General features: G+C 34.8%; 1 protein-coding gene across 2 annotated transcripts in view; it reads left to right on the forward strand.

Annotated features, from left to right (window-relative positions):
- Positions 1 to 23,856, forward strand: part of LARS2 (leucyl-tRNA synthetase 2, mitochondrial) — an 81,987-nt gene that overhangs the window by 26,624 nt on the left and 31,507 nt on the right. For both annotated transcript variants that reach the window (XM_021547917.3, XM_021547918.3), the window contains exons 7-12: positions 1,471 to 1,614; positions 12,682 to 12,789; positions 14,296 to 14,455; positions 17,563 to 17,667; positions 20,349 to 20,464; positions 21,387 to 21,670. In XM_021547917.3, the coding sequence (XP_021403592.3) occupies positions 1,471 to 1,614; positions 12,682 to 12,789; positions 14,296 to 14,455; positions 17,563 to 17,667; positions 20,349 to 20,464; positions 21,387 to 21,670 (917 nt within the window). The remainder of the gene's footprint in view (positions 1 to 1,470; positions 1,615 to 12,681; positions 12,790 to 14,295; positions 14,456 to 17,562; positions 17,668 to 20,348; positions 20,465 to 21,386; positions 21,671 to 23,856) is intronic.

Below are 23,856 nucleotides of genomic sequence, written 5' to 3' on the forward strand. Positions count from 1 at the left end.
TACTTTAGAGCCATATTCATAATGTTTTATATTATTACTGAAGAAGATGTATTTTTTGGAATTCTGGAAAATAGGTTTTTAATAGTAGAATATATTGATTTCTTTTAATTTCACAATGAATTTTCATAAGTCTTTTATAAAATCTGGTGTGGTATTATTGGTTGGTAACAGATAAAAGGCAAAAAGTAAAAAGTTTAAATTCAAGTCTGAAGCTTCATTTGAAGGCAAGTTTCAGTTTATCAATTAATAACATTCATCCATTTAAAGATAAAAATTTTTTATAAATCAGTGTAGCCAGACTTTGTGCTCACACAGTTGTGAGCAGTATTTCTAAGAAAGAGCATCCCTGCATGTTTCTTTTAGCTCTCCTCATTATAAGATTTGTGAAGTGGTTGTGGTATTTACTATTTGCATATTTAAAATGAAGCAATATTAGGTGTTTGGAAACTAATCAAAGGAGGTTAATGATAGATAAAATATAAAATACAATGTTAGTGCAGTTACTAATTTTTGATTGAGATACAAGTCCTCTCCATACCCAAAGAAGTAATTTGAATTTTTTTTTTAATGTTTAATGTATTAAATCTCTATGGAACTGTAGCTACTGTTTTTCAGTAGACTGATTTAGCTTAAATACTAAATAACATTCAATAGAATAGATTACTCTATTGCTATGATTATATATTTTTTCTTTCTGTTCATTTTTTCAAGTCAATGTATAGCATTTTATGCCACTTTTGGATAGGATTCTTTGTGATCTTAGATCCTTTTTGATAAGTGACCAGTTAAATTGTTCAACACTAGGGGAGGGTGAGTTTGATTTTTGTTCCTTTTCCAGTATGTTATGTCTTGTATTTCAGTTGACTTAAAAGCTCAAAATACAAGGTTTGTGGAGTTGAGCACCAACATTAATTTCATTTTACAGATTTTCATGTAATGCATTTGTATTGATAAGAGGAGAGGATTCCAAAAGTAATTCATGCAGTTAACATACAGATAATATCTTTCATTTAAAATATAGTTGACATCTGTAATACTTCTTTGTGATTCTGTCCTCTTGAGTTGGACATCCTTGTCTACTCATCCCCCTCAGTCTGACTCAACTCTTTTGGATTAGTAGTGAAGAACTTTTAAGCATCAGACTATGTTATTTGCAGTATAGTCAATTGGAGCACTTACTTATATATTACAGCCAAGCAGTCAGGTGTCTGCCTATCCTGCTAGCATGATCAGTCTAGACAAACCTTGCCAACTGCATTTTTGAGTCTTTTGAATTCTGAGAAGATGAATGTTCAAAACTTTTCCAGCTGAGTCCATGTTGCTGATTCAAATGGATGTTTTAAAAATACAGAAAACTCAGGTCAGTTTTCAAGGTCTGCTTCTGGATAATTCATTTGGCATCTGTAAAGTAAATCTGGTTTTCTAACTATCTGATGAAAGTATTTTTTTCTTCCTGCAACTTTTTTTTAGGCCTTGGTTAACTGGGATCCAGTGGATCAGACTGTTCTGGCTAATGAGCAGGTGGATGACAATGGTTGCTCATGGCGTTCAGGAGCAAAAGTGGAGCAGAAATACCTCAAACAGTGGTTTATCAAGACAACTGCTTATGCAAAGGTATGAGAATATAGTTTTTGGAAATTATGGTAGCACCTCAAAGAGACTTTTTGTCCAGAAATATTAAGCTGAATCTGGTCCTTTTTAGATACATATTTGAATATATAATTGCATAATTATATGTGTGATCTATCCCTGTGTATGTGTATATATTAAAATTATTGCCCCTGAAGTCCTTCTGTTCACCTCTTTAAGAATTGTAGGTAAGATGAATGAATTCTGCATTTGCACATTAACATCCTGTATTCATCATCAAGTGCTTATCTGCATATTTTGAGTGTAGAGCTGTGCAAAACTTGTTTGCTGACTTGTGGGCATTTTATAAGCAATGGAGTACACTGAATGCTGTCACCTAGCATTCAGTTCCACCCGTGTCTGCATCACACTTCTTTATGTTTAAGTGCCTTTTATTGAAGATTCATCTCAACCTTCTACTTCACTTCATACTCTACTCTATTTGATTATCTGTTATTTTAAAAATGTTTTCAAGTTATTTAAACATCCTTTTTTCTTATGAGCTCCAGTTTTGATTGTACTGGGACAATCAAAATAAGTTTCCACACTTCGGAATTCAGAAAGGAAGTTTTGGCTTTATGCTGAGATGAAAGTATCAGCTTCCTGTCATGTCTGGGTGAAGTTTTTATTCCCTCTGAGTGTTTTGTATATTGAGACTTCAAGTACAGATTGAGAAAGTTGCTCCCAAGAAAATATTAAAAATTCATCTTTGATCCTTTTCTCAAGTCTCATACTCAAGAAACCAAATTACTATCATCCAAGGAGAAGAAGTCTGTATCTCTCCTTAGGTCTATTCATAACAAAGAGAAAAGCTTTAGATATCCTGGCTGATGCTTTGATTCCTCAAACACAGAGAGGTGCTTGAGATACATGATTTTTGATTGTGCTGCCTGTTCTGGCAGTAAGGAGGGAACATTTGCAATAGCTGAAGGAAAAATGGAGCATGTCTGCAGCATCACAAAATAAACACAATGTTCTGAGCTTTTTTTTTTTTTTTCCAGTTCCTTTGTCACCAGATTTCATTATGACCTTTGTGATATTTTAGGGTCTGCCCCAACTCACTGTTTCCCTCCATTTGAGGCTGGAGCTTCATTAGAGTTTCTATCTTTACTGATATGTCTTTTGTCTATTGTCTCTGTACAGGTTGTAGGAAGCAATGACTGGTATTTCTGGTCTGTATCTATGCTGGTACCCACTTACTTATATCCATTTAAAAGGGGTGAATCAGCCATAAATTTTTACTCATTGAGACCATAAGGCATGACTGAGGATCTTTTCAGTAACCTTGAAAACACCCCTGATTTATGGAATTATTACCTCTTGCTCAATATCCACCTGCTGCTAGGAAGGATTTATCTTTTGTATTTAGTCTTTTTACCTGAGAAATGCTGTTACAGGAAATGCACAATCTCTTGGGCAGACCATGTCTTCATCATGTCATTCCCCAGTAAGCAGGCTTATCTTAGGATAAGAAGGAACTTTTGCCTCCACAACACCTCCCCATCAAAGCTGTCACCTCAGGACAGTGCCATATTCTGTACCTACATGAAGGGCAAGTGTGCAAGTGACCTTTTGTTCTTGAACATCTTGGTGACATGAATAAGAGCTGCTTCTGCTTTTTATTTCCAGAAGACCATTTGTAGAAACTCCTACGAAACCTTAAAACATTGCTGCAAAGGATAGTTGAGTACTCTACAGACTGCTGTGAAGGTTTCCCAAAATTTTGTTCTGTTTGTGATTGATATTCCGTAGGGTCTGTGCTAGCTGATACAACCAGATCAGTGAATGATGCCATACTGCTTCTAGCTGAAGTGCTTTGGCAAGCATTACCTTCATGTTCTCCCACTTCTTGTACAGTGACAGATGCTACCAAGAATCAGCAGGTGGTTTGGATTTTCCTTTTTACTCACCCTCCACTCACTCCTATTTTTGTTGCTGTGGTTCTTTTTAAACAGTCTCACTCTGCTTCTTTTGGCAAGGCTTTTAAACATTTGGTTGTAGAGGGGGAAAAATAACTTCCCCCCCACCCCCCAGACCTTGAAATAAGAATAGCAGATTATCAGGCTCTGCTGTATGAAGTCAAATGTCCGATAGTCGATGGATTTCATGCTTGGATGATTCAGACAAATAAAGTCTCTTTTTTGGTAATTATATTTTTCTTTCAAGTTGCAAGAGACTGTATAACATAGTATGTTGTGGTTTAGTTTCTGAAGAAGACTGTTTTGGTCATACAACTCTGAACAGCCCATGAACTGCTAGCCACAACTGAAGACAGTCTACTGGTAGGAGACTGGATCTGAGCTAATAGTGGCCAAGTATTTCAGTCTCTTAGAAACTGTGCACACACTGACATAATCAGGAAGCTTCGCATTAGCATTTTGACATGAGCCAAATTTCAGATTTGAAATGCTACAACTTTGGCTTCTCTTTCTGAATAATTTGACTAGTTATCCTCAAAACATCCTTGCACACTTTTCTTCATTCCTTATGGTAGTCATGCCAGTACTTCGCCAGGAGGTAAGAGCCATGAATCCTTCCTCCTAAGTCTGTTTCTTTTGTCCCCTTTTTCTTTGGATTCAGGCTTTTGACAGTTCATCTGAATCCATATTGTCCTGCATTGTTGAACACCCTGGTTACAGTGTGGTTACAATCGCTCTTCGTAGCCTGTTCCTCAAACTTCTCTTCCCCACCTCTTTTCTAAACCTCTTGCCAGGAGAATGGGCTTTATTGAGAGGGAGTCCTTCATTTACCTTTATCATTTGGAGTGGAAGGTCCAGATTTCTATGGAATTAGTCCTTATAGTAGAGGATAAAGACATCTCTTTAAGAAGCTAAAGATCTTTAAATGCTAATATGATTTCAGGATGATAACATTGGTGGGGATGACACCTTCACTTTAGCAAGTGGGATTATTTCATGTCTCCTGATTTTGAACACACTTATTTCCATAAAGAGATTTTCCTTACTTACCTAACGGACCAGAAACACTACCCACACAGCTTTGTTTTCCTGAAATTATTATCAGAGACTTCAGATATTGGTGCCTCTAATAATAAATTAGTACCGTAATTTGGTTCTTTCTGGATCTCACTTCCCTTTTTTGTCAGTTGTTTGATAATTCATATGCCAGACTCCAGTAAAAGGGAAAACTGAGGGGACATTATAAAATGGGGAATTTCAAATCCATGGTCAATTTGTTTTGCATTAGACATTAACAGAAATAGAAAATTGCCCTTCCAGAACTTGTTTGGTCCTGAGTCCTTTATTCCCCATTTCTGAGTCAGTTGCCTGTTGAACATCTTTTGTCCAATTCAGTTTTTTTAAAAAATGTGCCCAGAAGGTTAAGACAAGATTATGTCAGGTTAGCATCATCACAGTCATTGGGATCTGAAGATCTACGTTTTCTGTCAGTATAGAGCAGTATTTAGGTCTTCGAGCTGTACTGCCAGAATTTGTATCCCAGCACACATGGCCCTTTATTTCCTCACAGCTTGGACAAGTTCACAGGCATACAGCATATTTAATCTGTCTTTGTGAAGGTGTTTTTCACAAAAAAAAAAGAGAGAGCTAAGTGGATCAGGCTTTCAATGAGCTGTATGACTAGATTTCTGCTATCCACTGAAGTTCCACTCCTTATTTTGAAATTTAAAAATTGGAAGCCACTAAGAGACTATCTGAGAGTAACTTAATCCTTGAACAAAACTTGTATTTCTTTCCGACTTGGGCTACTTTCAGACTTAGAGGGTTAGAATTCCCTGAGTTGTCTCACTTATCTTTGTACAGTCAGGCCTTTATCTGGTTTTGGTGTATCATAGGGAAAACCATTTGATTCTGGTCACCTTTCTCTTATGCCTTCAGTGGTGATTAATATTTCTTCTAAAAAGTTTACAGAAATTCAAGATCAATTGTCAGAAGTACTACCCTTCTTGCCCTTTCTCTGGAAAATGGCTCTCTGCAAATCTGTTTCCTATTCCTTCCCCAAAGTTATACTTGAGTTTTCTATAAATTGAACTAGTGGAAAAGTATTTAAAAAAAAAAAAAGCTTTATTTCTGTTAACTCGCGCCATTACTGTGTGGCTTAGAGGAAAATATAAGTCTTTGCATAACCTTTTTTCATAGAATAAGTTCAATTTAAAACACATTTAATTAATCTTCAATCTCTTAATTCTTCATGCAAATTACCAGCTAACAATAATGGCTCAATATGTATGGGTACAACCTATTTTCTACTTGTAGCACCCACAAATTAGTTTATTGCAACTTTCAGCCTATTTTTAGTGTTATACTGATGATCTATTTTAGTCATCTATGTTCCTCTTTTTTGCCCATTTATTATTTTATGTTTTCCCGTGTATCTCATAACTTTAATAGAAATAAAAACTAATCAGAGTAATCTTCATCTGCAATGCCTCCATTACTGGTCAAATAGCAGCCAAGAGTTACATGATTAGTAGTCTGTGAAGATGGGAATTACAGGAGTCAGTGGTTCATTCCTACACACACACTGTTTTTCAGATTTCTGTTGTGTCCAGAGGAATCATCTCCTGTGACTTGCTTTGATTTTTTTCTAGTTACTGCACCAGCTCATATTCCTTTCTTGCAATAAAAATTGCAAACAAAGCAGTGTTAGCTCACATGCCAATTTATCATTGGTAATGAATTTTGAGAGCAAAAATATTGACCATGCTTTGCTTAGCAGAAAGCATTTTGCTTATGTAAAGTAATAAAGTAATTGTGACCTGTTTTTTAAAGTGTAAAGTACATGTGAATGGACTAGCAGCTTTTTTTGACTTTTAGAGAACATTTTAATTGTTATTTTTCTTTTGACTCATTTCTGTGATAAAAGTATAATGCCTTAACTGATGGCATTATTATTCAAATTGTTGTCTGTGCATTTAAGATGTTTAAGCTAAATCATTTAGTTGCCATGGTTACCCTGCTGAATTGGTAGGCAGCTTCATTGGAAAAATCTATCTGTAAATGTTAGTATTTTCTCTGTGTACCTGTAAATTGCTTTTCTGGAGGTTTTTATGCATAATCAACTGAATCCTCAAAACAGAATTGGCAAGGTTAGTCTTTTTACAGACCCTGTTCATCCAAATTAATTTTATACAATTCTTTTCCATATTTTACTGTACAAAAAATCATTCAAATAGCTGGAAAACAATTTTTCTTGAATAAAATTAAATAGAAGCAACTTTAAAACTTCAAGTTTTGCCTTAAATCATCTCCCTTTTTTGCACAGCAATGCAGCGATCTGTTTAACTAAAATAATGGGGAATATAACCAACAAAATTCTACTGATGTAATTTACAATTGCCATACAGATAAGTAGTACCCTTTCTTAGTTAAGTTTTTTTTGGAAAGACATTTATAGATAAACCCTTCTCATTTTCTGTGGATTTCAGGAGCATAGATGTTGGTCATGACTCTGTGGAGGGAAAAGAGCAAATTAACTACAGCTCTTCTCCAGGTTTTCTCTGGCTTTGCACTGCATCTGACTGCCTTTTTGGCTGATTTGAATAGATGTGAAATTATTTCATGTAATTGTGTTTTGCTTGATTTTTTTATTTTGTATTTTATTTCTGAGATATTAAGCAGAATAATAATGAAATGTAATAAAATTGAAGTACTGAATTTCAGGATGTTAAGAGTCTTGGTAGCACTTGGGATTTCATAGCAGGAGGTAATGCCTCATCACTGAAACTGAAATGCTGGCTCTTTTTCGTTCTTTATGTGTGATTTGTTTTGATTCCCACACTTGGAGTCTAGCTCATAATTGTCTTCTCCCAACAGAACAGGCCTGATAAAACTTGATTTGAAACTCTTCCTCTTGAGCCAGGCTGAGAGCTGTCTCCTGGACAGGGACCAAGAGCAGTGCTCCCTCAGCTTGCTTAGCACTTCGTTCCTAAGAAGTGGCACCTGGTTTGTCAGTTTGGCAAGACAGAACATTGTTTGTGTATATCCAGACCAGGCTGGTCTTTTCTCCTTATTTTAAACACAGCATCTCGTCTGATGGTACAGCGATGTACATTTGAGTTCCTGTTGGTATAAGGTTAATCAAAACAGTGAATATTTAATACTATTAAAAATTATAACAAATGTTTTGAAGAGCTTTCCTATTTATGAATTCAGTTACTCATCACAGATATATACGCATTATTTCAGAAAGGGAGTATCTTCTCTTTGGAAATTTAAGCAAGGAACAGCTTTGAAGAGCAAATCTGGAGAGTAGTTCTGGATTTACTTTTTGCTTTTAAGGAAAAATTTGCCTCAGCTCTGTGTAATCACACCAGAGGTGTTTGTTGACCATAAATTGTAGCTAAAGAAATGGGAAAACTGCTGACAGTTGAGTCATTTATGAGAAAGAATTTTCAGTATATGCAGTATCTGTGTTATTGCTCCTCTTTAATGTATATTTTCAGTATTCTTCACACATGGGAAATAAAAGTCACGAGTGACCGACAACAGTACAGACAGAAACTACTGAAAGAGAAGAAATAGTAAAACAAGAAAATATTAAATTCCAGCAGAAGTTGTACCATATAATCACAGTTGTAACAGTGCAATAGAGTGCAAAATAAAACACTGGGCAGCTTAGCTTTACTTTCTTGTACTTTAATGTATGTTAATATATTAAGTTGCATTAAATGATTTTGTGTAATCTTTAGTTTACATTTGGTTGCTCTTTTGGGAATTTGATCAAATAAAGTGAAGAATTCTATTTTAATCCAAACAGAGCTTTGATATTTATTTGACTCTTCCTCAGAAGCAAAACTTTCAAATTTTATTGTAATTTAGCAGAATGCAATTTTATTTTGCTAATTAATTGAATTATTCTGACATGCAACCTTTTGCTGAATTTTTTATTCTGATCTTCTTGTTACCTTACAGATCTATCAAACTTCATTGCACTGTCTGCATTACAATAGAGTATATACATTTGACTATATAGTTTATATTTTGATTTTTCATTTTATTTCATTTACTACCATAGAGGAGTTAAATTATTAGTAGATATGATCTATAAAAAATTTTAGTTCATGAAGTCAGAGACTGAATTTTTTAAGGGTTCAGCAGAATATTTCTTTGAACTACAAGCAGGGGGACTTTTGGAGATGAGATGCTCTTGGGAAATTGTAAAGCACTTATGTTCTTGGATTTTCTGGGTCTTTTTTGCCTGAATATTGCATAACTGCGGTTCTGTTTCTGTCATAATCCTCAGCAGACTAAACAGCTAGAAATGTGAGACCAGTTTTGCACATACAATGTGTTAGTTTTAGTTTCAGGCTTTGTCATCATTGTTTTTGATAAATTTTCAACAAACTCATCTTGATTTAGTTACTCTCTAATCATCAGAGGTAGCTGACTTTCATCTTCTGGCTGTGTCAGAATTTTCTGCATGTTCTGAAAGAGTAAAGAAGTCCATGAAACATTGGTTTATCCTCAGTCTCCAACTTCTTCAGGTGTAAGAGCCTTTAAATCATTCTAATCCCTAAGCACAACTTTGATTTCTTTAGCTTTTCCTGAGTCTGTCTATCTTTAGATCTGAAAGACTGCCAAAATGTATTTATGCTATTCCTTGACTTATATTTAATTAAGATGGGAGTCATTTCTCCTGTAATTAGGTGTTTGCATTTGAAGTTTTCTTGTCTCTTCGCAAGTAATGAAAAAGCAGAAAGACTTTGCTACCTAATGTTTCCAAATTTCACACTATTAAGTTATTATCAGAAATTCGAAAATTGAGTTTATTTGATAATCTTATCACTCTCTGCTTACTGTATTGAAATGCTGGTGTTGTTCTTTGTCCCCTGCTGACTCCAACATGGTTTTACTTTTGTTTTATTTGCCTGCATGCTGAGAGTCTTCTTGCTGATTGTCTTCTCTGTGTTAACAAATCAAGTTAATAAATTTGTGGCAGAAATAACGAGAGGTTATATACACATTTTTAAGGATCAGCTTTTATTTTTTAATGCAAATTATCTGTAATTACATAATCATAGAATGTTAAGGTGTTGGAATGAACCTTAAAGATCATGTAGTCCCAATGCCCTTTGCCACATTCCACTCCCAGGTTGCTCAAGGCCCCATCCAGCTTGGCCTTGAATACTGCCAGGGTTGGCAACATGGAAGCAAAGTTCATGGCAGCTAATATTTTCATGGGAGCTAATATTTAACTTCCCAAATACTAATGTAAAATATTCAGGAATTTCTGTGCTGGCATTGGTCAAGAGGTTTGTATACCCAAATAGTCTACATACAATTTTTTAAAATATTAATAATAGTTTAAGCATATATTTGTGGGCATGTATTTTGTAGGGTGTAGTGAAATTGGATTTGAAAATGAAAAACTTTTTTGAACATTTTTAAAGTTTTTTTTTGTTTGCTTGGGTTTTTTGTTTCATATCACACTAAACCGTTTATGTATAAATTATATTATAAAATGTTTATGTTTGCAAACCCTGCTAGGCTTCATCATCATGCAGAGTAAGCTTAGTTATCTTAATTCGCATGAAGTAAAACTGGCTCTTCCTGTATTTAGTTACATGAAGTAATTGCATTATCAAGAGAACAACTGGGTTAAGTCAAACTGTAGCCTGTAGCTTCTAATAAGGCAAATGAATTAAAGTCATTATCACTGGTATTGACAATCTTGGTATATGAATACTGCAGTGAACAAACATCTAGGAAGCTTTGCTGGCAAGCAGTTACAGACTGTACAGTTTCAGTAGAACACATGCACAGTTAGCTGCTTCTGCCAGCAAAATGTGATGTAGATTAGAATGGATATCTAATGTGAACACCCAGTTCTGCGTGTGCTGACACAATTTCATTCTTTCTAAAATCTGTAAAGTTCTTACAAAGAATGTGTCTAGGTATTTTGTCTATCTATAGAGATATACATACATAGTATAGAGATATAGTATATAGATCTCCAATTATTTATTATTATTTTACAATATTATTCTTTTATAATATAAATACATAGATTGATCATGGTAGATAAAGCTTAGTTGTTTCTGGAACAATGCCATTAATGAGAATACTCCAAATTTTGAATTCTCTGTGATATAGCATGCTTGCAATTGTGAATTAAAACTGATTGAAGATATAGTGTAATAAAAACCTCTCCAAAAACCTAACATTCTTTTATTTATAATTCACCAATAAATTGGTTTGATTCTTAAAGTTGTTGAAAGCAATAAAAATCCCAAGTGGTTATGTAATATTATGGTTTACAAAGGACATGGCATTTGTTGTATTTTGTGTGACAGATGTACAACAGAACAGTAATTTTTAAAAGTTCTTATAATAACTTCTGTGCATCTCACTTTGAAATTAGTTAAGTATGTCATTAAAACACACCTTGAAATGCATTTTTGGAGAAGAATTAAGTGTGCATTCACTAATTATCCACCTACCTACAGTTTTGTTTGAACAGCACATAGTAGCTACTGTCCATCCTTGCAGGTTGTTAGTAATTACCAAGATAATAAAGAGCTTGCATATTTGATGTTGAGAGTCACAGCCAAAGGAGAAATTATTCAACATGTTGCCTTATTCTTAGATTTTAACTGTAATTGTTCAGCATATTCACCATCTGTCCAAATGACTCATGCCTCTGGCTGTACTTCTGCCAAAGTAAAGATTTTGGACAATCACAGTATTCATAACAAAAATGCGAAGTGTTATGAAGTGAAAAATGAGATGAACTTTAAGCTATCTGTCTGTCTTTTCCTTTACATTGTTATAGATGCCATTTATTAAAATCATGCTGTTCAAACTTTTTAGACAAATACCAGTTGACTCGGAACAGACTTTTATGCTTCCATTCCACATGTCAGAAAGCACATAAATATATAGATTTATCTCTTGTTGAGTGCAAATATACATAGAAGTTACAAATTGGCTGTTGGACATTATGGCTAGTAAAGGAGACAACACTGAATTTCTTCATTGCTGTGTAGTATAGAACCATTTAGGTTGGAGAAAACCTTTGAGATCCTCAAGTCCAACCATTAAGCCAGCACCGCCAAGTCCATCTGTAAACCCTGTCCCTAAGCACCATGTCTGTGGGTCTTCTAAATACCTCCAGAGATGATGACTCAAGCACTTCCCTGGACAGCCTGTTCCAAAGTTTGACAACCCTTTTCATGGTGAATTTTTTACTAGTATCCTCCTCTGGTGCAACTTGAGACCATTTTCTCTGGTCCCATCATTTGTTCCCTGAGAGAAGATACTGACCCCTACTTCACTACAGCCTCCTTTTGGGCAATTGTGGAGAGTGATAAGGTTCCCCCTGAGCCTCCTTTTATCCAGTCTAAACATTCCCAAGTGCATCAGCCACTCCTCATAAGACTTGCTCTAGACCTGTGACCCCTCTAGACCCAGCTTCATTGCTGGTTACTTATAAGAATTATATTATTATAATATTATATATAATATGAAGCTTTGTTATTATGATTAGTGTTGTTTTGCCAATCAATTTTGCAGCCTGTTATGCTTGGTAAAATATCAATATGAAATATGAAAAAATAGATAGCTAGAAACTATCATGCTATTTTAAGACAGAGCTTGAAAATTTTAGGACATGTTAACACCTTTTGTCTGACTTCAATCTCTAGGCTATTGTCTGAAATAACTAATACAAATGTATTACAACTAATACAAATGTAGGCTTCATATCTGCAAGCACATCTGTCAAGTCGTGTTCAGCTCAGTAGGTCGCCGAAGTTACAACCACTGGGAATATTTTCTGTGTTTGTTTTCTTCTAAGATTTTTTCTTCCTGTACCTTAAGGTGTAGTCCATTCAAAAGAAAGACCATTTTTACTAACAGCAAGGTCCCTGTTGGCAGTGACATACCTCTGGCTTGTACTCTGTTACTTCTATTCTCAGAGAGATTAATTTGAGGTAGCAGCAGTATAAAACCACCTCTTCCAATATTTTTACCAGCACCTTACCATTTTCTTGTTAGTTATAATTAAACCCATAGTATTCATTTGTATGCTTACAAAAGCTGAATGTCTTCATTCTTTCTTTTATTGCTTAAGGCCATGTTTGATGCTTTATCTGATCTCCCTGAGTGGTATGGTATTAAAGAAATGCAAGCAAATTGGATAGGTGATTGCATTGGGTGCTCTCTTGACTTCTTGCTGAAGGTAAGCCAGAAATTTCATTTGCTGCTCTCTTGGTTGGGCTAAGTGCAAATGTGTGATGGGAATGGATTTCCAGATCTTAAAAGCTTGAAACTTCCTAAAAAAGATTATTATTATTATTATATTGATGCACAGACCAGCACAGATTCCTGGAGAACAGCACTTGAGGATTGAAGAGATACTCCTTGCTATCCTGAGGAAAGGGTTTGTGTGTTCAAGTGGATGCAAATTGGCTGTGTATGTTTATGCCAAAATACATGCCAGCTAATAAGCTTCCCTGAAAGCCAGAATATTTGTGCCAAGTGCACTATCAAATAGCACTGCAGATGTCAGCTAGGGTCTAGTTGAGCTTTTGCATTTTTCTGCATGGCACCTTCTCTGTCAGACCCAGGCTGACCTCAGGCAAACTGCTTTGCTTACATTTGTCCATTATTTCGCTTACTATATCCCATAATTAAAATAATGGAAACCACACCATTAGGTAGTGATGGAGCTACAGAGAAGTCTAGATAGAAAGAAAGGAGAGGAAGGAAAAGGAAACCTGAAAAAAATTATCTACAGAAGGACTTCAGATTTCCCCTTTTTTTGTCAAGAGATGAACAAGGCTCCATGAATATGACAGGGAGAGAAGAGATTGTCTGATCAAATTTTATCCCTTGTACTTTAAAGCTTTATTGTGATTATTTACTTTGGTCTAACATTCTAAAAGTCACTTCTTATTTTAAAGTACTGAATTTTTCATAACTTCAAATTGAGACAAATTAAACCTTTTAAATACCTCTGATTTGCTCCCTCCTAAAAGATGCAGTATTTGTATTTGTATGAATAACTTTGTATTAAAGTTGTTTTTATCAATTGTTTTGGAAATTTTCTATCAATACTTATTACAGAAAAATTTCCTTCCAAACACCCATATACTCCACAGTTAGTTGAGCTAAGATATAAACCTTGTTGGTAGTTCCAGGTGGTAATTCTTAAAAAGTCTTTGAAGTTTACTATTTACATTTTATGTCCAATGGTTGTTGTGCCACCTTTTATTATTTTATTTTTGTACATAATTTGCAGCATCAAAGAAGTATTGTGTAAAGTCATATTGTAGCTTAGAATATACTAAATTCTCTTCAGATTTCAGAGGCAACATCTTCCTTCAGTTTCGTGGAAGCAAGGCAATGCATATGAAAAGTGAATAGAAGGATTCTGTGTGGCTTAGCCAGGGATTGAGTCTATTTTAGCAGCACAGTGCAATATTGCATATGGGATTAGAATTGTATTTTTGTAGATATATTTGGATAAACTAAGGAAAGACTGTACAGCAACCTTCTCGAGGCCTAAAAGTAAGCTTTGTCAAGGTTTGATTCTGGAAAATTTCTATAGTGGGAATGTGTCTGGCTTTGGTATTTGGATCTGTGTATTTATGTAGGGTGATGTAGACTCATTAGCTGTATGAAAAGAAAGGGAAATCTATAACCACTGCACTGCCAGTAGTAATTTTTTTCTGCTTTTTTTCAGGTTAATGGCAAAGTAACAGAAGAGAAGCTAGCAGCTTACACCTATACACCTGAAGCCATTTATGGAGCTTCCCATTTATATATCTTACCAACTCACAGACTGCTGCATGGGAATAGCAGTCTCAAGGAAGTCTTTCAGAGGGAGTTCATCGCAGGGAAAGGTGGTATTTTTCTCATGCTGCAATTTGTTGTAGAAGAGCAACAATTATAGAGAGGGATCTTGAATGTGCATCAAGCTGAGCGGGAGCTGTTCCTGTTGGGAGCAAGCAGGCCTTTGATTCTTGCTGTGTCACACAGTGTCACATCAGCCTGTCCTGGCTTCAGATGTGGCAAGAGCAGCTATGCTACAATTCTCCTTTTTATAATAAACTTCGTAGTATATACGAAGATTCTTCATCTACCAGAAATTAATAGTCCAAATTTGACTCTGTCAGCCCATTGGAAAATCTCATGTCTATGTGGTAAATTGCCATTAGTACAAAGACAGCAGAACTAATTCTTGCACCACCAATGTTTACTTCCTGTCATAAGAAATCTAAAGAGGTCAATATATCACTAATATATTTAGTTTATTTAAAAAAATAAATAAAAATAAATTATCTGGTTTTATCACTAATACATAGCAAAGTGGATAACTGATAGTAAAATAATACTCTACTATTCAGATCCATTGTTAATTCAAGACTCTAATGGAGTCAATTTGTAGTATCCCTATGGCAGTTCATGACTTGGACAGTCAACTGACAATGCTTTAATTATTGTTAACTGCTTTGCTGAAGTCTCCAACCACCAATTCTACTTGTATTTAGTTTGCATGGTCTAGTATTTTTTTATTGTTTGGAAAACCTGGAAATGAGAATATTATATATATATATATAAAATATTTATTGTTTCTACATCAGACTGGTGTTTAATATTTGCTTTTTCCCTTACTGGTAAATTGTCTGTATAACATCTGATTTCAACAGCATCTTGTGGGAAATTGTGTTGGTTGTACAGAACCTGCTTTTTTAAGTACTTCTTTTCTACCTTAAAAAAGTTTGCTTGCTAGTAGAAAAAAACATGGAGCCTGACTGTGTTGAGTACATAAAGCCTTTGTCTAAGAGGTGAGGAAAGCTTGGAGAATTTTGGAGAACAAATTTGCAGTTCTTGCAGCTGAACTAAATCAAAGCACTAACTGCACAAACACAAATTCATGCATATGCCTGTGCCTTTGTTGGATCTTGTGCTTTAAGCCAAACCACGTGCAAAATTTGCTTTTAATAAGGATAATTTGCCTTTAATAAGAATATTTTCATATTGGTTTTTAGGTGGAAATACTTGCAAAAGCTTTTTTGTGTGTCTGTTAGCAGTAAGCTTAAAGCTTTTGGCTGAGTTAAATTAAGAAGCTCTGAGTTGAAAAAATGACAGCCAAAAGTCCTCAAAACAGAGGCACAATTTCACATAACTCTGCTATTGTATACTCCTGCTACTTGTGAATATACTTACAGACATTCTTCAGTTGAAATTAGCAGAGATTGGCATTTTACATATGAAAGGCCAACAATGGCATTTAAATTAAAAAAAAATTTGGGTGGCCTTATATAGACCTTATTTTCACATTAACCAATACGTTTAAAAAAATTCCTCAGTAACACTGGTAATTTAATTTAATGTAATTGTTTTCTTTTCAATGGGCCTAGTCTTGCAATTCCTTTTCTTCACTGTGTTATCTTTTAAATTTCTCTTTTAAATAATTAGGAGGGTATGTTTTAGGAGAGAAAAGAAAGTTATTGTATAGCAAAACCTTTAGTCCTAAAGTACATGTCTGTATTTTAGGTTACTGTTATTTAAATAGATGGAACAACCAGTTGTCAAACATTCAATTATTTTTTGCCTAGAAAAATGTATGTTAATTTAGAACCTGGTAAGTCTAATGGTTTTGACAACAAGAGGTGCCTGAGATAAAGATTTGACCTTTATGTTGTTCTTTATCTCATTATAATATTCTGCATACATTCTCTTACACTTGTACCTATACCACTCTCTCTTTTCTCTTATGATGATAATGATTTGAGCAAATGAGCACAGGAAAGAGCACCTTCATAAACTGCAGTTATTATTTTGGGTTCCAGCATAAAATGAAAATTATTGCTGGGTGGAAGAGAGAAGTTATTTTTAAAAGCAGTGTCCTGCCCACTCAGCTTCCTGCTCATGATGCTTTTTGGTTAGTTGCTTTTAAAAAATTAAATTGTCCCTTTTGTACCTTTTTTAAACAGAGGAAAGCTGCATGTGGTGCTTTGAATGTGGAAATTTTCTTTATAATAGGAATACCTCAGACACGTAAAATTTGGAAAAGTAGTAATCAGAAATAAATAAATGTATCATTTGTGTTAAGAAGCATGATGAGCTATAACAGCCCTTTTCTCAAAATTGCTGTTACTTCAAGCAGATTTTATGCATTGCAATACAAGCCTTCGTAGCCTCAGCTTAGCTATGAAGAAAGGTTAAAGGAAGCTCTTAGCAGCCCATATTTTAATGATTGTAATTATCATCAATTTAAAGGCACTGAAAAAGTTAGAAATAGACCCAAATTGAGATCTGGGATTCAAATCCTCAAAATATGGAGTATTCAGATTTGAATTTCTTCTTGCTGAGCCACCCAATCTGAACATTGTAAGTCAATTTCAGTTTATTAGTTCCCACCCTTAATTCTCTCCTCTCCTCTCCTATCTCCCCTTGCTTGTGGACATTGGGTTCCTTGTCTCTAATATGAATATGAATATCCTGTTTGGAAATTAGTAGGTTACTTAAGTGGGTTTTTAATACAGGTTAGAAAAAAAGATTTCACATGCTTTGTAGTTCTTCTCCCTAAGAAATTAAATCATAATGATACATGCTCCCCTGCAGTTTTATCTGGTTTTTGGTGGGATTGTGTAGCATTGTATGCTAGTACATAAATCAGGGCATACTTAGACCAATTCTTGCAACTTTGTGGCAGCCTGTATTTTGATCAAAGACTATTTTTTTTTGTTATAATCAAATCTTACTCTGTTTTTATAAGGTGTTTTTTATAAGTATGTTTTCTAATAATGAAAATTTTTCAATCTTACTGAGCATTTTAATACATCTGAGCTGTTTTGAAATGTGAATAGGTTTGTCTCTTTTTTAAAGAAAACTTATCTAAAAATCATGTAAGTTTAAGATAAACTGCATTGTAATGGTAAGTGATGTTCTTAGCATATTTTCTGTTATGTTTTAATTATGATATCATTACATTTGTTTTCAGACTTGCTTACTTCAGTGACAGCTGTGAATTTGCTTACCAATCAGGAGATTCCTGTAGTCATCTCAGCAAAAAACAATTTTGATAATTATCTTGATACCAAAATAGGTATGTGACCTTAGATATTTAAGTAGAATAATATGGTTTTCAGTTGCTGTGTTGGAGCACAAGATACTGTTGTAGTAAATATTTGAACCCAGAGGCTGTCTCCTGGATTTTGGATTTCTGTTCTCCTTTAGGGAAGAAGGAGGGGAAAAGGAGCTATGTGGAATCTATGTGGGTGCAGAGATTTACAGGATGATAATTTTAAATGGAAGTATTATAAAATTAGTGCATTTAATGAGCTACTTTTGAGGATCTGCATATCTTAAGAAAATTGGTTGCCTACAATGTATGTGTTTGGCTGTCTCTCACCATCTGTAATCAAAACAGAACTGTACAATTTTTTGACAAACAACCCTAACTTTTGGCCTTTTTTGTGTCTTAATTTACATAAATTATGTATATCCTAATAGAGAAATGCTTCAGATGGTAAATGTACAAAACTTCCAACTTTGACTTTTATCTAGTAATACTTGTTTTGAGGCCAGTAAAATAGTTCAGGATAGGTAATAATATTTTTTCAGGTAGTCTTGGACAGTTATCTTAGATCCTTCATCTCTCAAAGTAGCATTTAAGGCATCTGATTTAGAGCTGAGGATCAATAGGAGGGGGAGGGTGTTGATAGAGGATGCTGAATCACCTGCAGTGAGCTTCTGTTCTCAGAGTTGTCCAATGAATCTGCTTGTCTTGCTCCTTTCCTGGACATGGAGACCAGTCCCAAAACTGTGCAGCTAAGTACATACTCTTAGATAATATGATTGTCCTAGGAAGTCAAAGTAGAAATTATACTAAGGTTTAAAAACCATATGTGTTTTGATCTGTACACACCAAGCTCTTTGTTTACTGTTGTACTTTGCTGTGGTCTTCGCTGCATTGAGAAGGCAAGGTTCAATGCCAATCCTAATGGGAAATAGTTATGTCTTCTTCCCTTTTTCCAGTGCATTCCTTATCCCTTAACTCCTGTTGTTGCCTCCCTGATCCTGATACTTCTTTACTCTCCTGGGGCAGCTGCTTTCACTGCTGCCAATATTGGTTATTTTTGCACAACTGGACTGAATTTAACCAGCTGACTGTGCAAAAATATCTTGGATGACCCTCATAGAGCTGATGGAAATGATCCATTTGGGCTGTATACTTTGCTTATAACATTCTCACATCTTACACTTTACATTTGAATCTATTTTTTGAGAAACAAAGGTTTTCCTCATATAGGAGAAGCCAAATAAGTGAGATACCTAATCTTATTTTTCTTTAAAATCTTCCAGTTTGCTGGCACATACCTTGGCCTTATGTCTGCTGGAAACAGCCCAGCTCTTCATGGGAAGCTGTGGGTACCAGCTGTTGAGCTTTGCCAGTGTACATTAATAGCATCATCTTTTCAAAAAGAAGCAGACCAAAAAGTGGGACCTGCTTTTTTTCCTTTTGTAGAGCATATTGTGAAGTCACCTGTTGCAGACTGCAGGGTTCTCTGACAAATTAAGATACAAACATTGTTCTTGAAATGGCAAGAGTGTACATCTGCTGGAAAGATAAAATAGCAATATTGTGTTTTTTCTAGTTGAGTTACTTGTCACAGGGGAGTTTTGTTTCATTTTCTTTAGTCATCTGCTTCCAAACTTTCACATATTGGCAGAGTTAAAGTATAGCTGGCATTTCACTGCCTGAACTAAGAATGATTGTTAAGCTGGTTTAGTTAATAATTCCAATGTACTCAGCAAATATTTTGAGAACTTTTGTGTGTAGTTTTCTCCAGCTTAATGCTGGCATTGTCTTGTTGGAATAAGTTTCTTTGTCTTTCAAAGATGACAGTAATTGTAAGATGGTTCAAATTATTAATTAAATTATCATTGAAGGGGGAAAATATGCAGAAATATGTATCTCTGTAAATAATAAATCTGTTAGTATCTTAATATTATTTCAGAATGCATGTGATAATAAAGCAAGTTAATAAATTTCTTAACTCACTGTGAAACCCTCCAGATCAGAATTAAAATGCATGACTGTCCCAAATAATAAAATGCAGAGGGAAAGAGAACTTAAAAGGCTTTAAATAGTGTGAGTTGCGTAACTCATCTGAATAGCTGTAGGAAGTGTTCTCACTAGTTATAGTCTGAATAGCAAACTGATGTTATTTTAATAGTTTCCCTGAGTTGATAAATAAATCATGTCTTTCATAGTAAGTTAAAGGGATAGTAATGTTTGAGACAGTTGTGTTATGGTGAAATTAGATGAATTCTAATTCTAATGATATTCTATTATTTCATAGTTCTATGAAATTAGAGATAAATTAATACTGAAACAGGAAGACTGCTTTTTGTTGAGTCTTTGATTATCATATTAGCAAATAGAATTAAAGTTTTCATTGTTTAAATATATTATATTTAGATAATATGGTTATATTGAAAATTCTATAATTCTATCCAAATTTTATGGCTTTATTTTTAGTTTTTTCAGAGCCATCAAATTTTAAAACTTTTCTGAAAGAAGGACAGGACATTGATGAAAGTTTGAATTACAGAGGAACTGAGAAATTACTGACTTGTAATTATTGCTGTTTGAATTTCACTGCTTAAAGAATACAAAAACATTTTAACTGTTCTTAAACCATTTTCTTTAACTCTTTTGGAAAATGTAAGTCATTGTAAAGAGAGTGCCATAAAAATGAAGTGGTTTTTCATCCCTTATAGGAATTCCTAGTACTAGTGCAGAAGATGCTGCAGTAGCTAGGAATCTGGGCATTTCTTTCACTGAAGTCATTGAGACATTGCCAAATGGTTTGGAGAGGGTCATTAATTCTGCAGAGGTGGGTATACAAGTATTGTTTTCTTTTCAGTTTACAGTTATAATGCAAACTAAATCTCTTTTCTCAAGAGTGTCAAATACTTTGTATGATTAAAGGGATTTTTTTAAAAATCAAGCCAAACTTATGCTGCCAAATTTCTGGGGATAATTTAATGATGAAATATGTTTGCCCTGCTGTAGCAGTAAAATATGTTTTTTCCTTTTGTACATGAGAGGAAGGTTGAACTTTCCTCTGTATTGGTTTCAGTTCAATAATGGAAACTGAATAATTTAACCTGTGTTAAAAGTTGATTCTTATTTCATAACCTAGATAGAATTTTAACCTAAACATGAACATACTAATCCTTCTTCCACAAATTCATTGAAATGTGGCTTCAGCCTTTGTGGTATCATGGATACCACAAAGAGACATAGGAATCTTATCTTTAGTTATAGCTCTTGAAAATATGTACTTTAATAGCAGACATATTACTTCCCAGGTAGGGTCTAAGTGGTTAAAATTGATATGAAAGCAAGAATAGTAAAACCTGAAATGAGCACAGGAGAAGGAAAGCAGTTTTCATTTGCATTTCCTCAGTCTCTGCCTTAAGCTTGTGATAGAATTTTGAAAGTTTTGGTGTATAGCAACTGGTAGAGATATCAGCAGTAAACGCAAATATCTGCCAATAATGGCTGAAAGGTCTACAGGACTCTCTCAGCCTTCTTCTATTCAGACCATCAAGAACATAATCCTTTAAGCAAGAAGGTTCAAATGAGCAGCATGTATGTGAACAGTCTCTTGGACAGCAGGATGTTAACCAGCAGTAAGAGAGAAATTATTATTTTATTTGACTCTCTCTTGGTTTTGTTTGTTCTTGCACTTTTACTGACAGCAACTATAAATCTTTCTTTTTCCACATCTCTTTTCTTTTTTTTTCAATCAGATCACCGGCATGACTCGGCGGGAGGCTTTAAAAGCTATTACTGAGCAGGCCAAAAATAAAAGAATAGGTGGAGACCTAACGAGTGACAAATTGAGAGACTGGTTAATATCTCGGCAGCGCTACTGGGGAACGCCCATTCCAATCATTCACTGCCACACATGCGGTGCTGTCCCTGTGCCCTACGAGGACTTACCTGTGGTGCTGCCCAGTGTGACCACGTTCACAGGAAAGGGAGCCTCGCCTTTGGAAAGCGCCCCAGAATGGGTGAACTGTTCCTGTCCAAGGTAAGTCAGTGCTGTATTTGCTGCAGCCTTGGAGAGCTCGCTTTGCACCTGCCTGTTTCTTGTGCGCTTTCCCAAAGTGTTGGCAAGTGACTGCTCTGGGACTCCAAAATTATAATTAATTTGACCCAGCACAGGGATTTTTTCTTATACACTCTGTAAAACTGGTTTTTTGCAGCACTCCATGACTACTGCTCTTTTTTCATCAACAAGCTGAAACAAAACTCACTGGTTATAAGTTAGAGGAGAGCAAAAAAAAAAAAGCAGAATAATTTTCTCAACTTTCCATTTCTTAACAGTATTTATCACTTCATTTATTACAGTTATTTAATTGTCTTTCATCAGTTTTCATATAAAGCTTATAATGATTACTGAATTTGTCCTCTTGTTAAGGAAACTAACATTGCATTTATTTTCTCGCAATAGTCAACAATAAAGTGTTCCCTCAGCTATATAAATATTTATCATAAAGCTGTACTTTAAAGATAGCATCTAATTCAGATTTGAAAGTAAATGCATCCCGTCATCACTGTAATCTTTATTGTTTGTAGTCCATCTGTTCAAGAAATAAAAAGTTTAAATAATGTAGTGAGAGATGTGTTATAAAAATCAGTTGTGTAATCTTGAGAACTGCATAGATATTCTGTACACTGAAGTTTGCCTATAGGTTCTGTGGGAGGAACTGGTAGAGCATAAAGTATCCCAGGGAAGTCTTTCATCAGCAGTGCAATGCATTGCTGCTCCTAGCAGTCTGACCAAATTAATGGGAAGCATGTTTTCAGGCTGCCAGGCCGGGAAATCAGACATATAAATGGCAATAGGGCTCTGACTGATAATTCAGCAGATTCATAACATCTAAATTTATTTTAATATGAGCAGTTCCATGGTTCTCTGGAAACATGTATTTTAAACTTTGTTGATAGCATGTAATTTTTTGTAAAACAGACCTTTACTCCCATGTTTCTGCACAGAAAATTTCCTCTCAGATGTGCCTATTGAAATTACACATAGTAGAGTATTTTAAAGTGTGACCTTTGCAGCAGAGCCTTACTGAATAAGATCTACAGGTTTAGTTAAAGCCCCCGGAAATGCCTTGGTCTACAATTCTAATTTCAATTGAAAAATTTTGCTATTGTGACTGAAAGTCACTGTGTGCACTCTTGTCTTCCCCCACAACCTTAGTTAAAAATTATTTTATTGTTTACCAGGCAATAACGTACTTTTGATGTATAGCAAATCCTTATGGTTTCTGAATAGTTATTGTGTCTGCTCTGTATAGAAGTTAATCAAAGGCATTTGTTTAGTCATAAATAAAGTCATGGAGGATTAATTTCTTAGCCTAAAATATAGTAGGTTGCTGAAATTAACTTTTTTAATTCTCATCTTTATTTGTCTTCCTAATTTTCACCTTTTTGACAGCTCTCATCAGTATGGCTCATCCATATCTGCTACAGTTTCAAATCATTTGAGCTATTACTTCTGTCTGCAGTCATCCTTGCTTTTCCTTGCTCCAAGAAGTGACATCATCCCTTCCCTTAGTTCTTCTCTGCAGTAATAGGGGTTTTTATTAGTTTCATTTAATACCTAGAATTAATAAGGAAAGCCAGATGGAAAGATACAAAAGTCTGAGTATTTGGGTGACAATAATGTTAACAATCATAAATGGGAGAAGATGCCCAAGTTATTCTTTGTTATACAAGTCCCAGTAATTGTGTTAGTCATCTGAAGATTGTCTAATAAGATTACAGTATTGTGCCTGTAATCACAGTATTGATATAAATTGTATAAACTCTGAAAGATGCCCGTGCTGTCTCTGTGTTAGTGAGCCATGTCCATTTAGAGCACAGAGGCATGAAGCAGATGTAATTATGGTTCAATGACTGTAAAGTATTCTTACTTTTGACAGAAAGCCATTCTTTTACATTGGCCGAGTCTTTGTTTATATGTACAATTCTTAAAAATTATCTTTCTACACTAAAAAGCAGTTAGAAGTAAAATTCCTTTATTACATTGTTCTCATTGGAAGAAAAACTTGCATGTAGAGAAGGACCAGGAACCAAGACAGAATGAAGGAAAATGTTAAATGGTGATGCTATTGTAAACTTGCCTTGGCAAGCCAGGCTGAATTATCAGGCAGACAAGCAGAGATACATGTTGCAGCTCACTCATCAAGACTGAGCAGAGACTAA

Source organism: Lonchura striata, chromosome 2, assembly GCF_050655825.1.
Source record: "Lonchura striata isolate lonStrDom1 chromosome 2, ASM5065582v1, whole genome shotgun sequence".
NCBI classification, from domain to species: domain Eukaryota; kingdom Metazoa; phylum Chordata; class Aves; order Passeriformes; family Estrildidae; genus Lonchura; species Lonchura striata.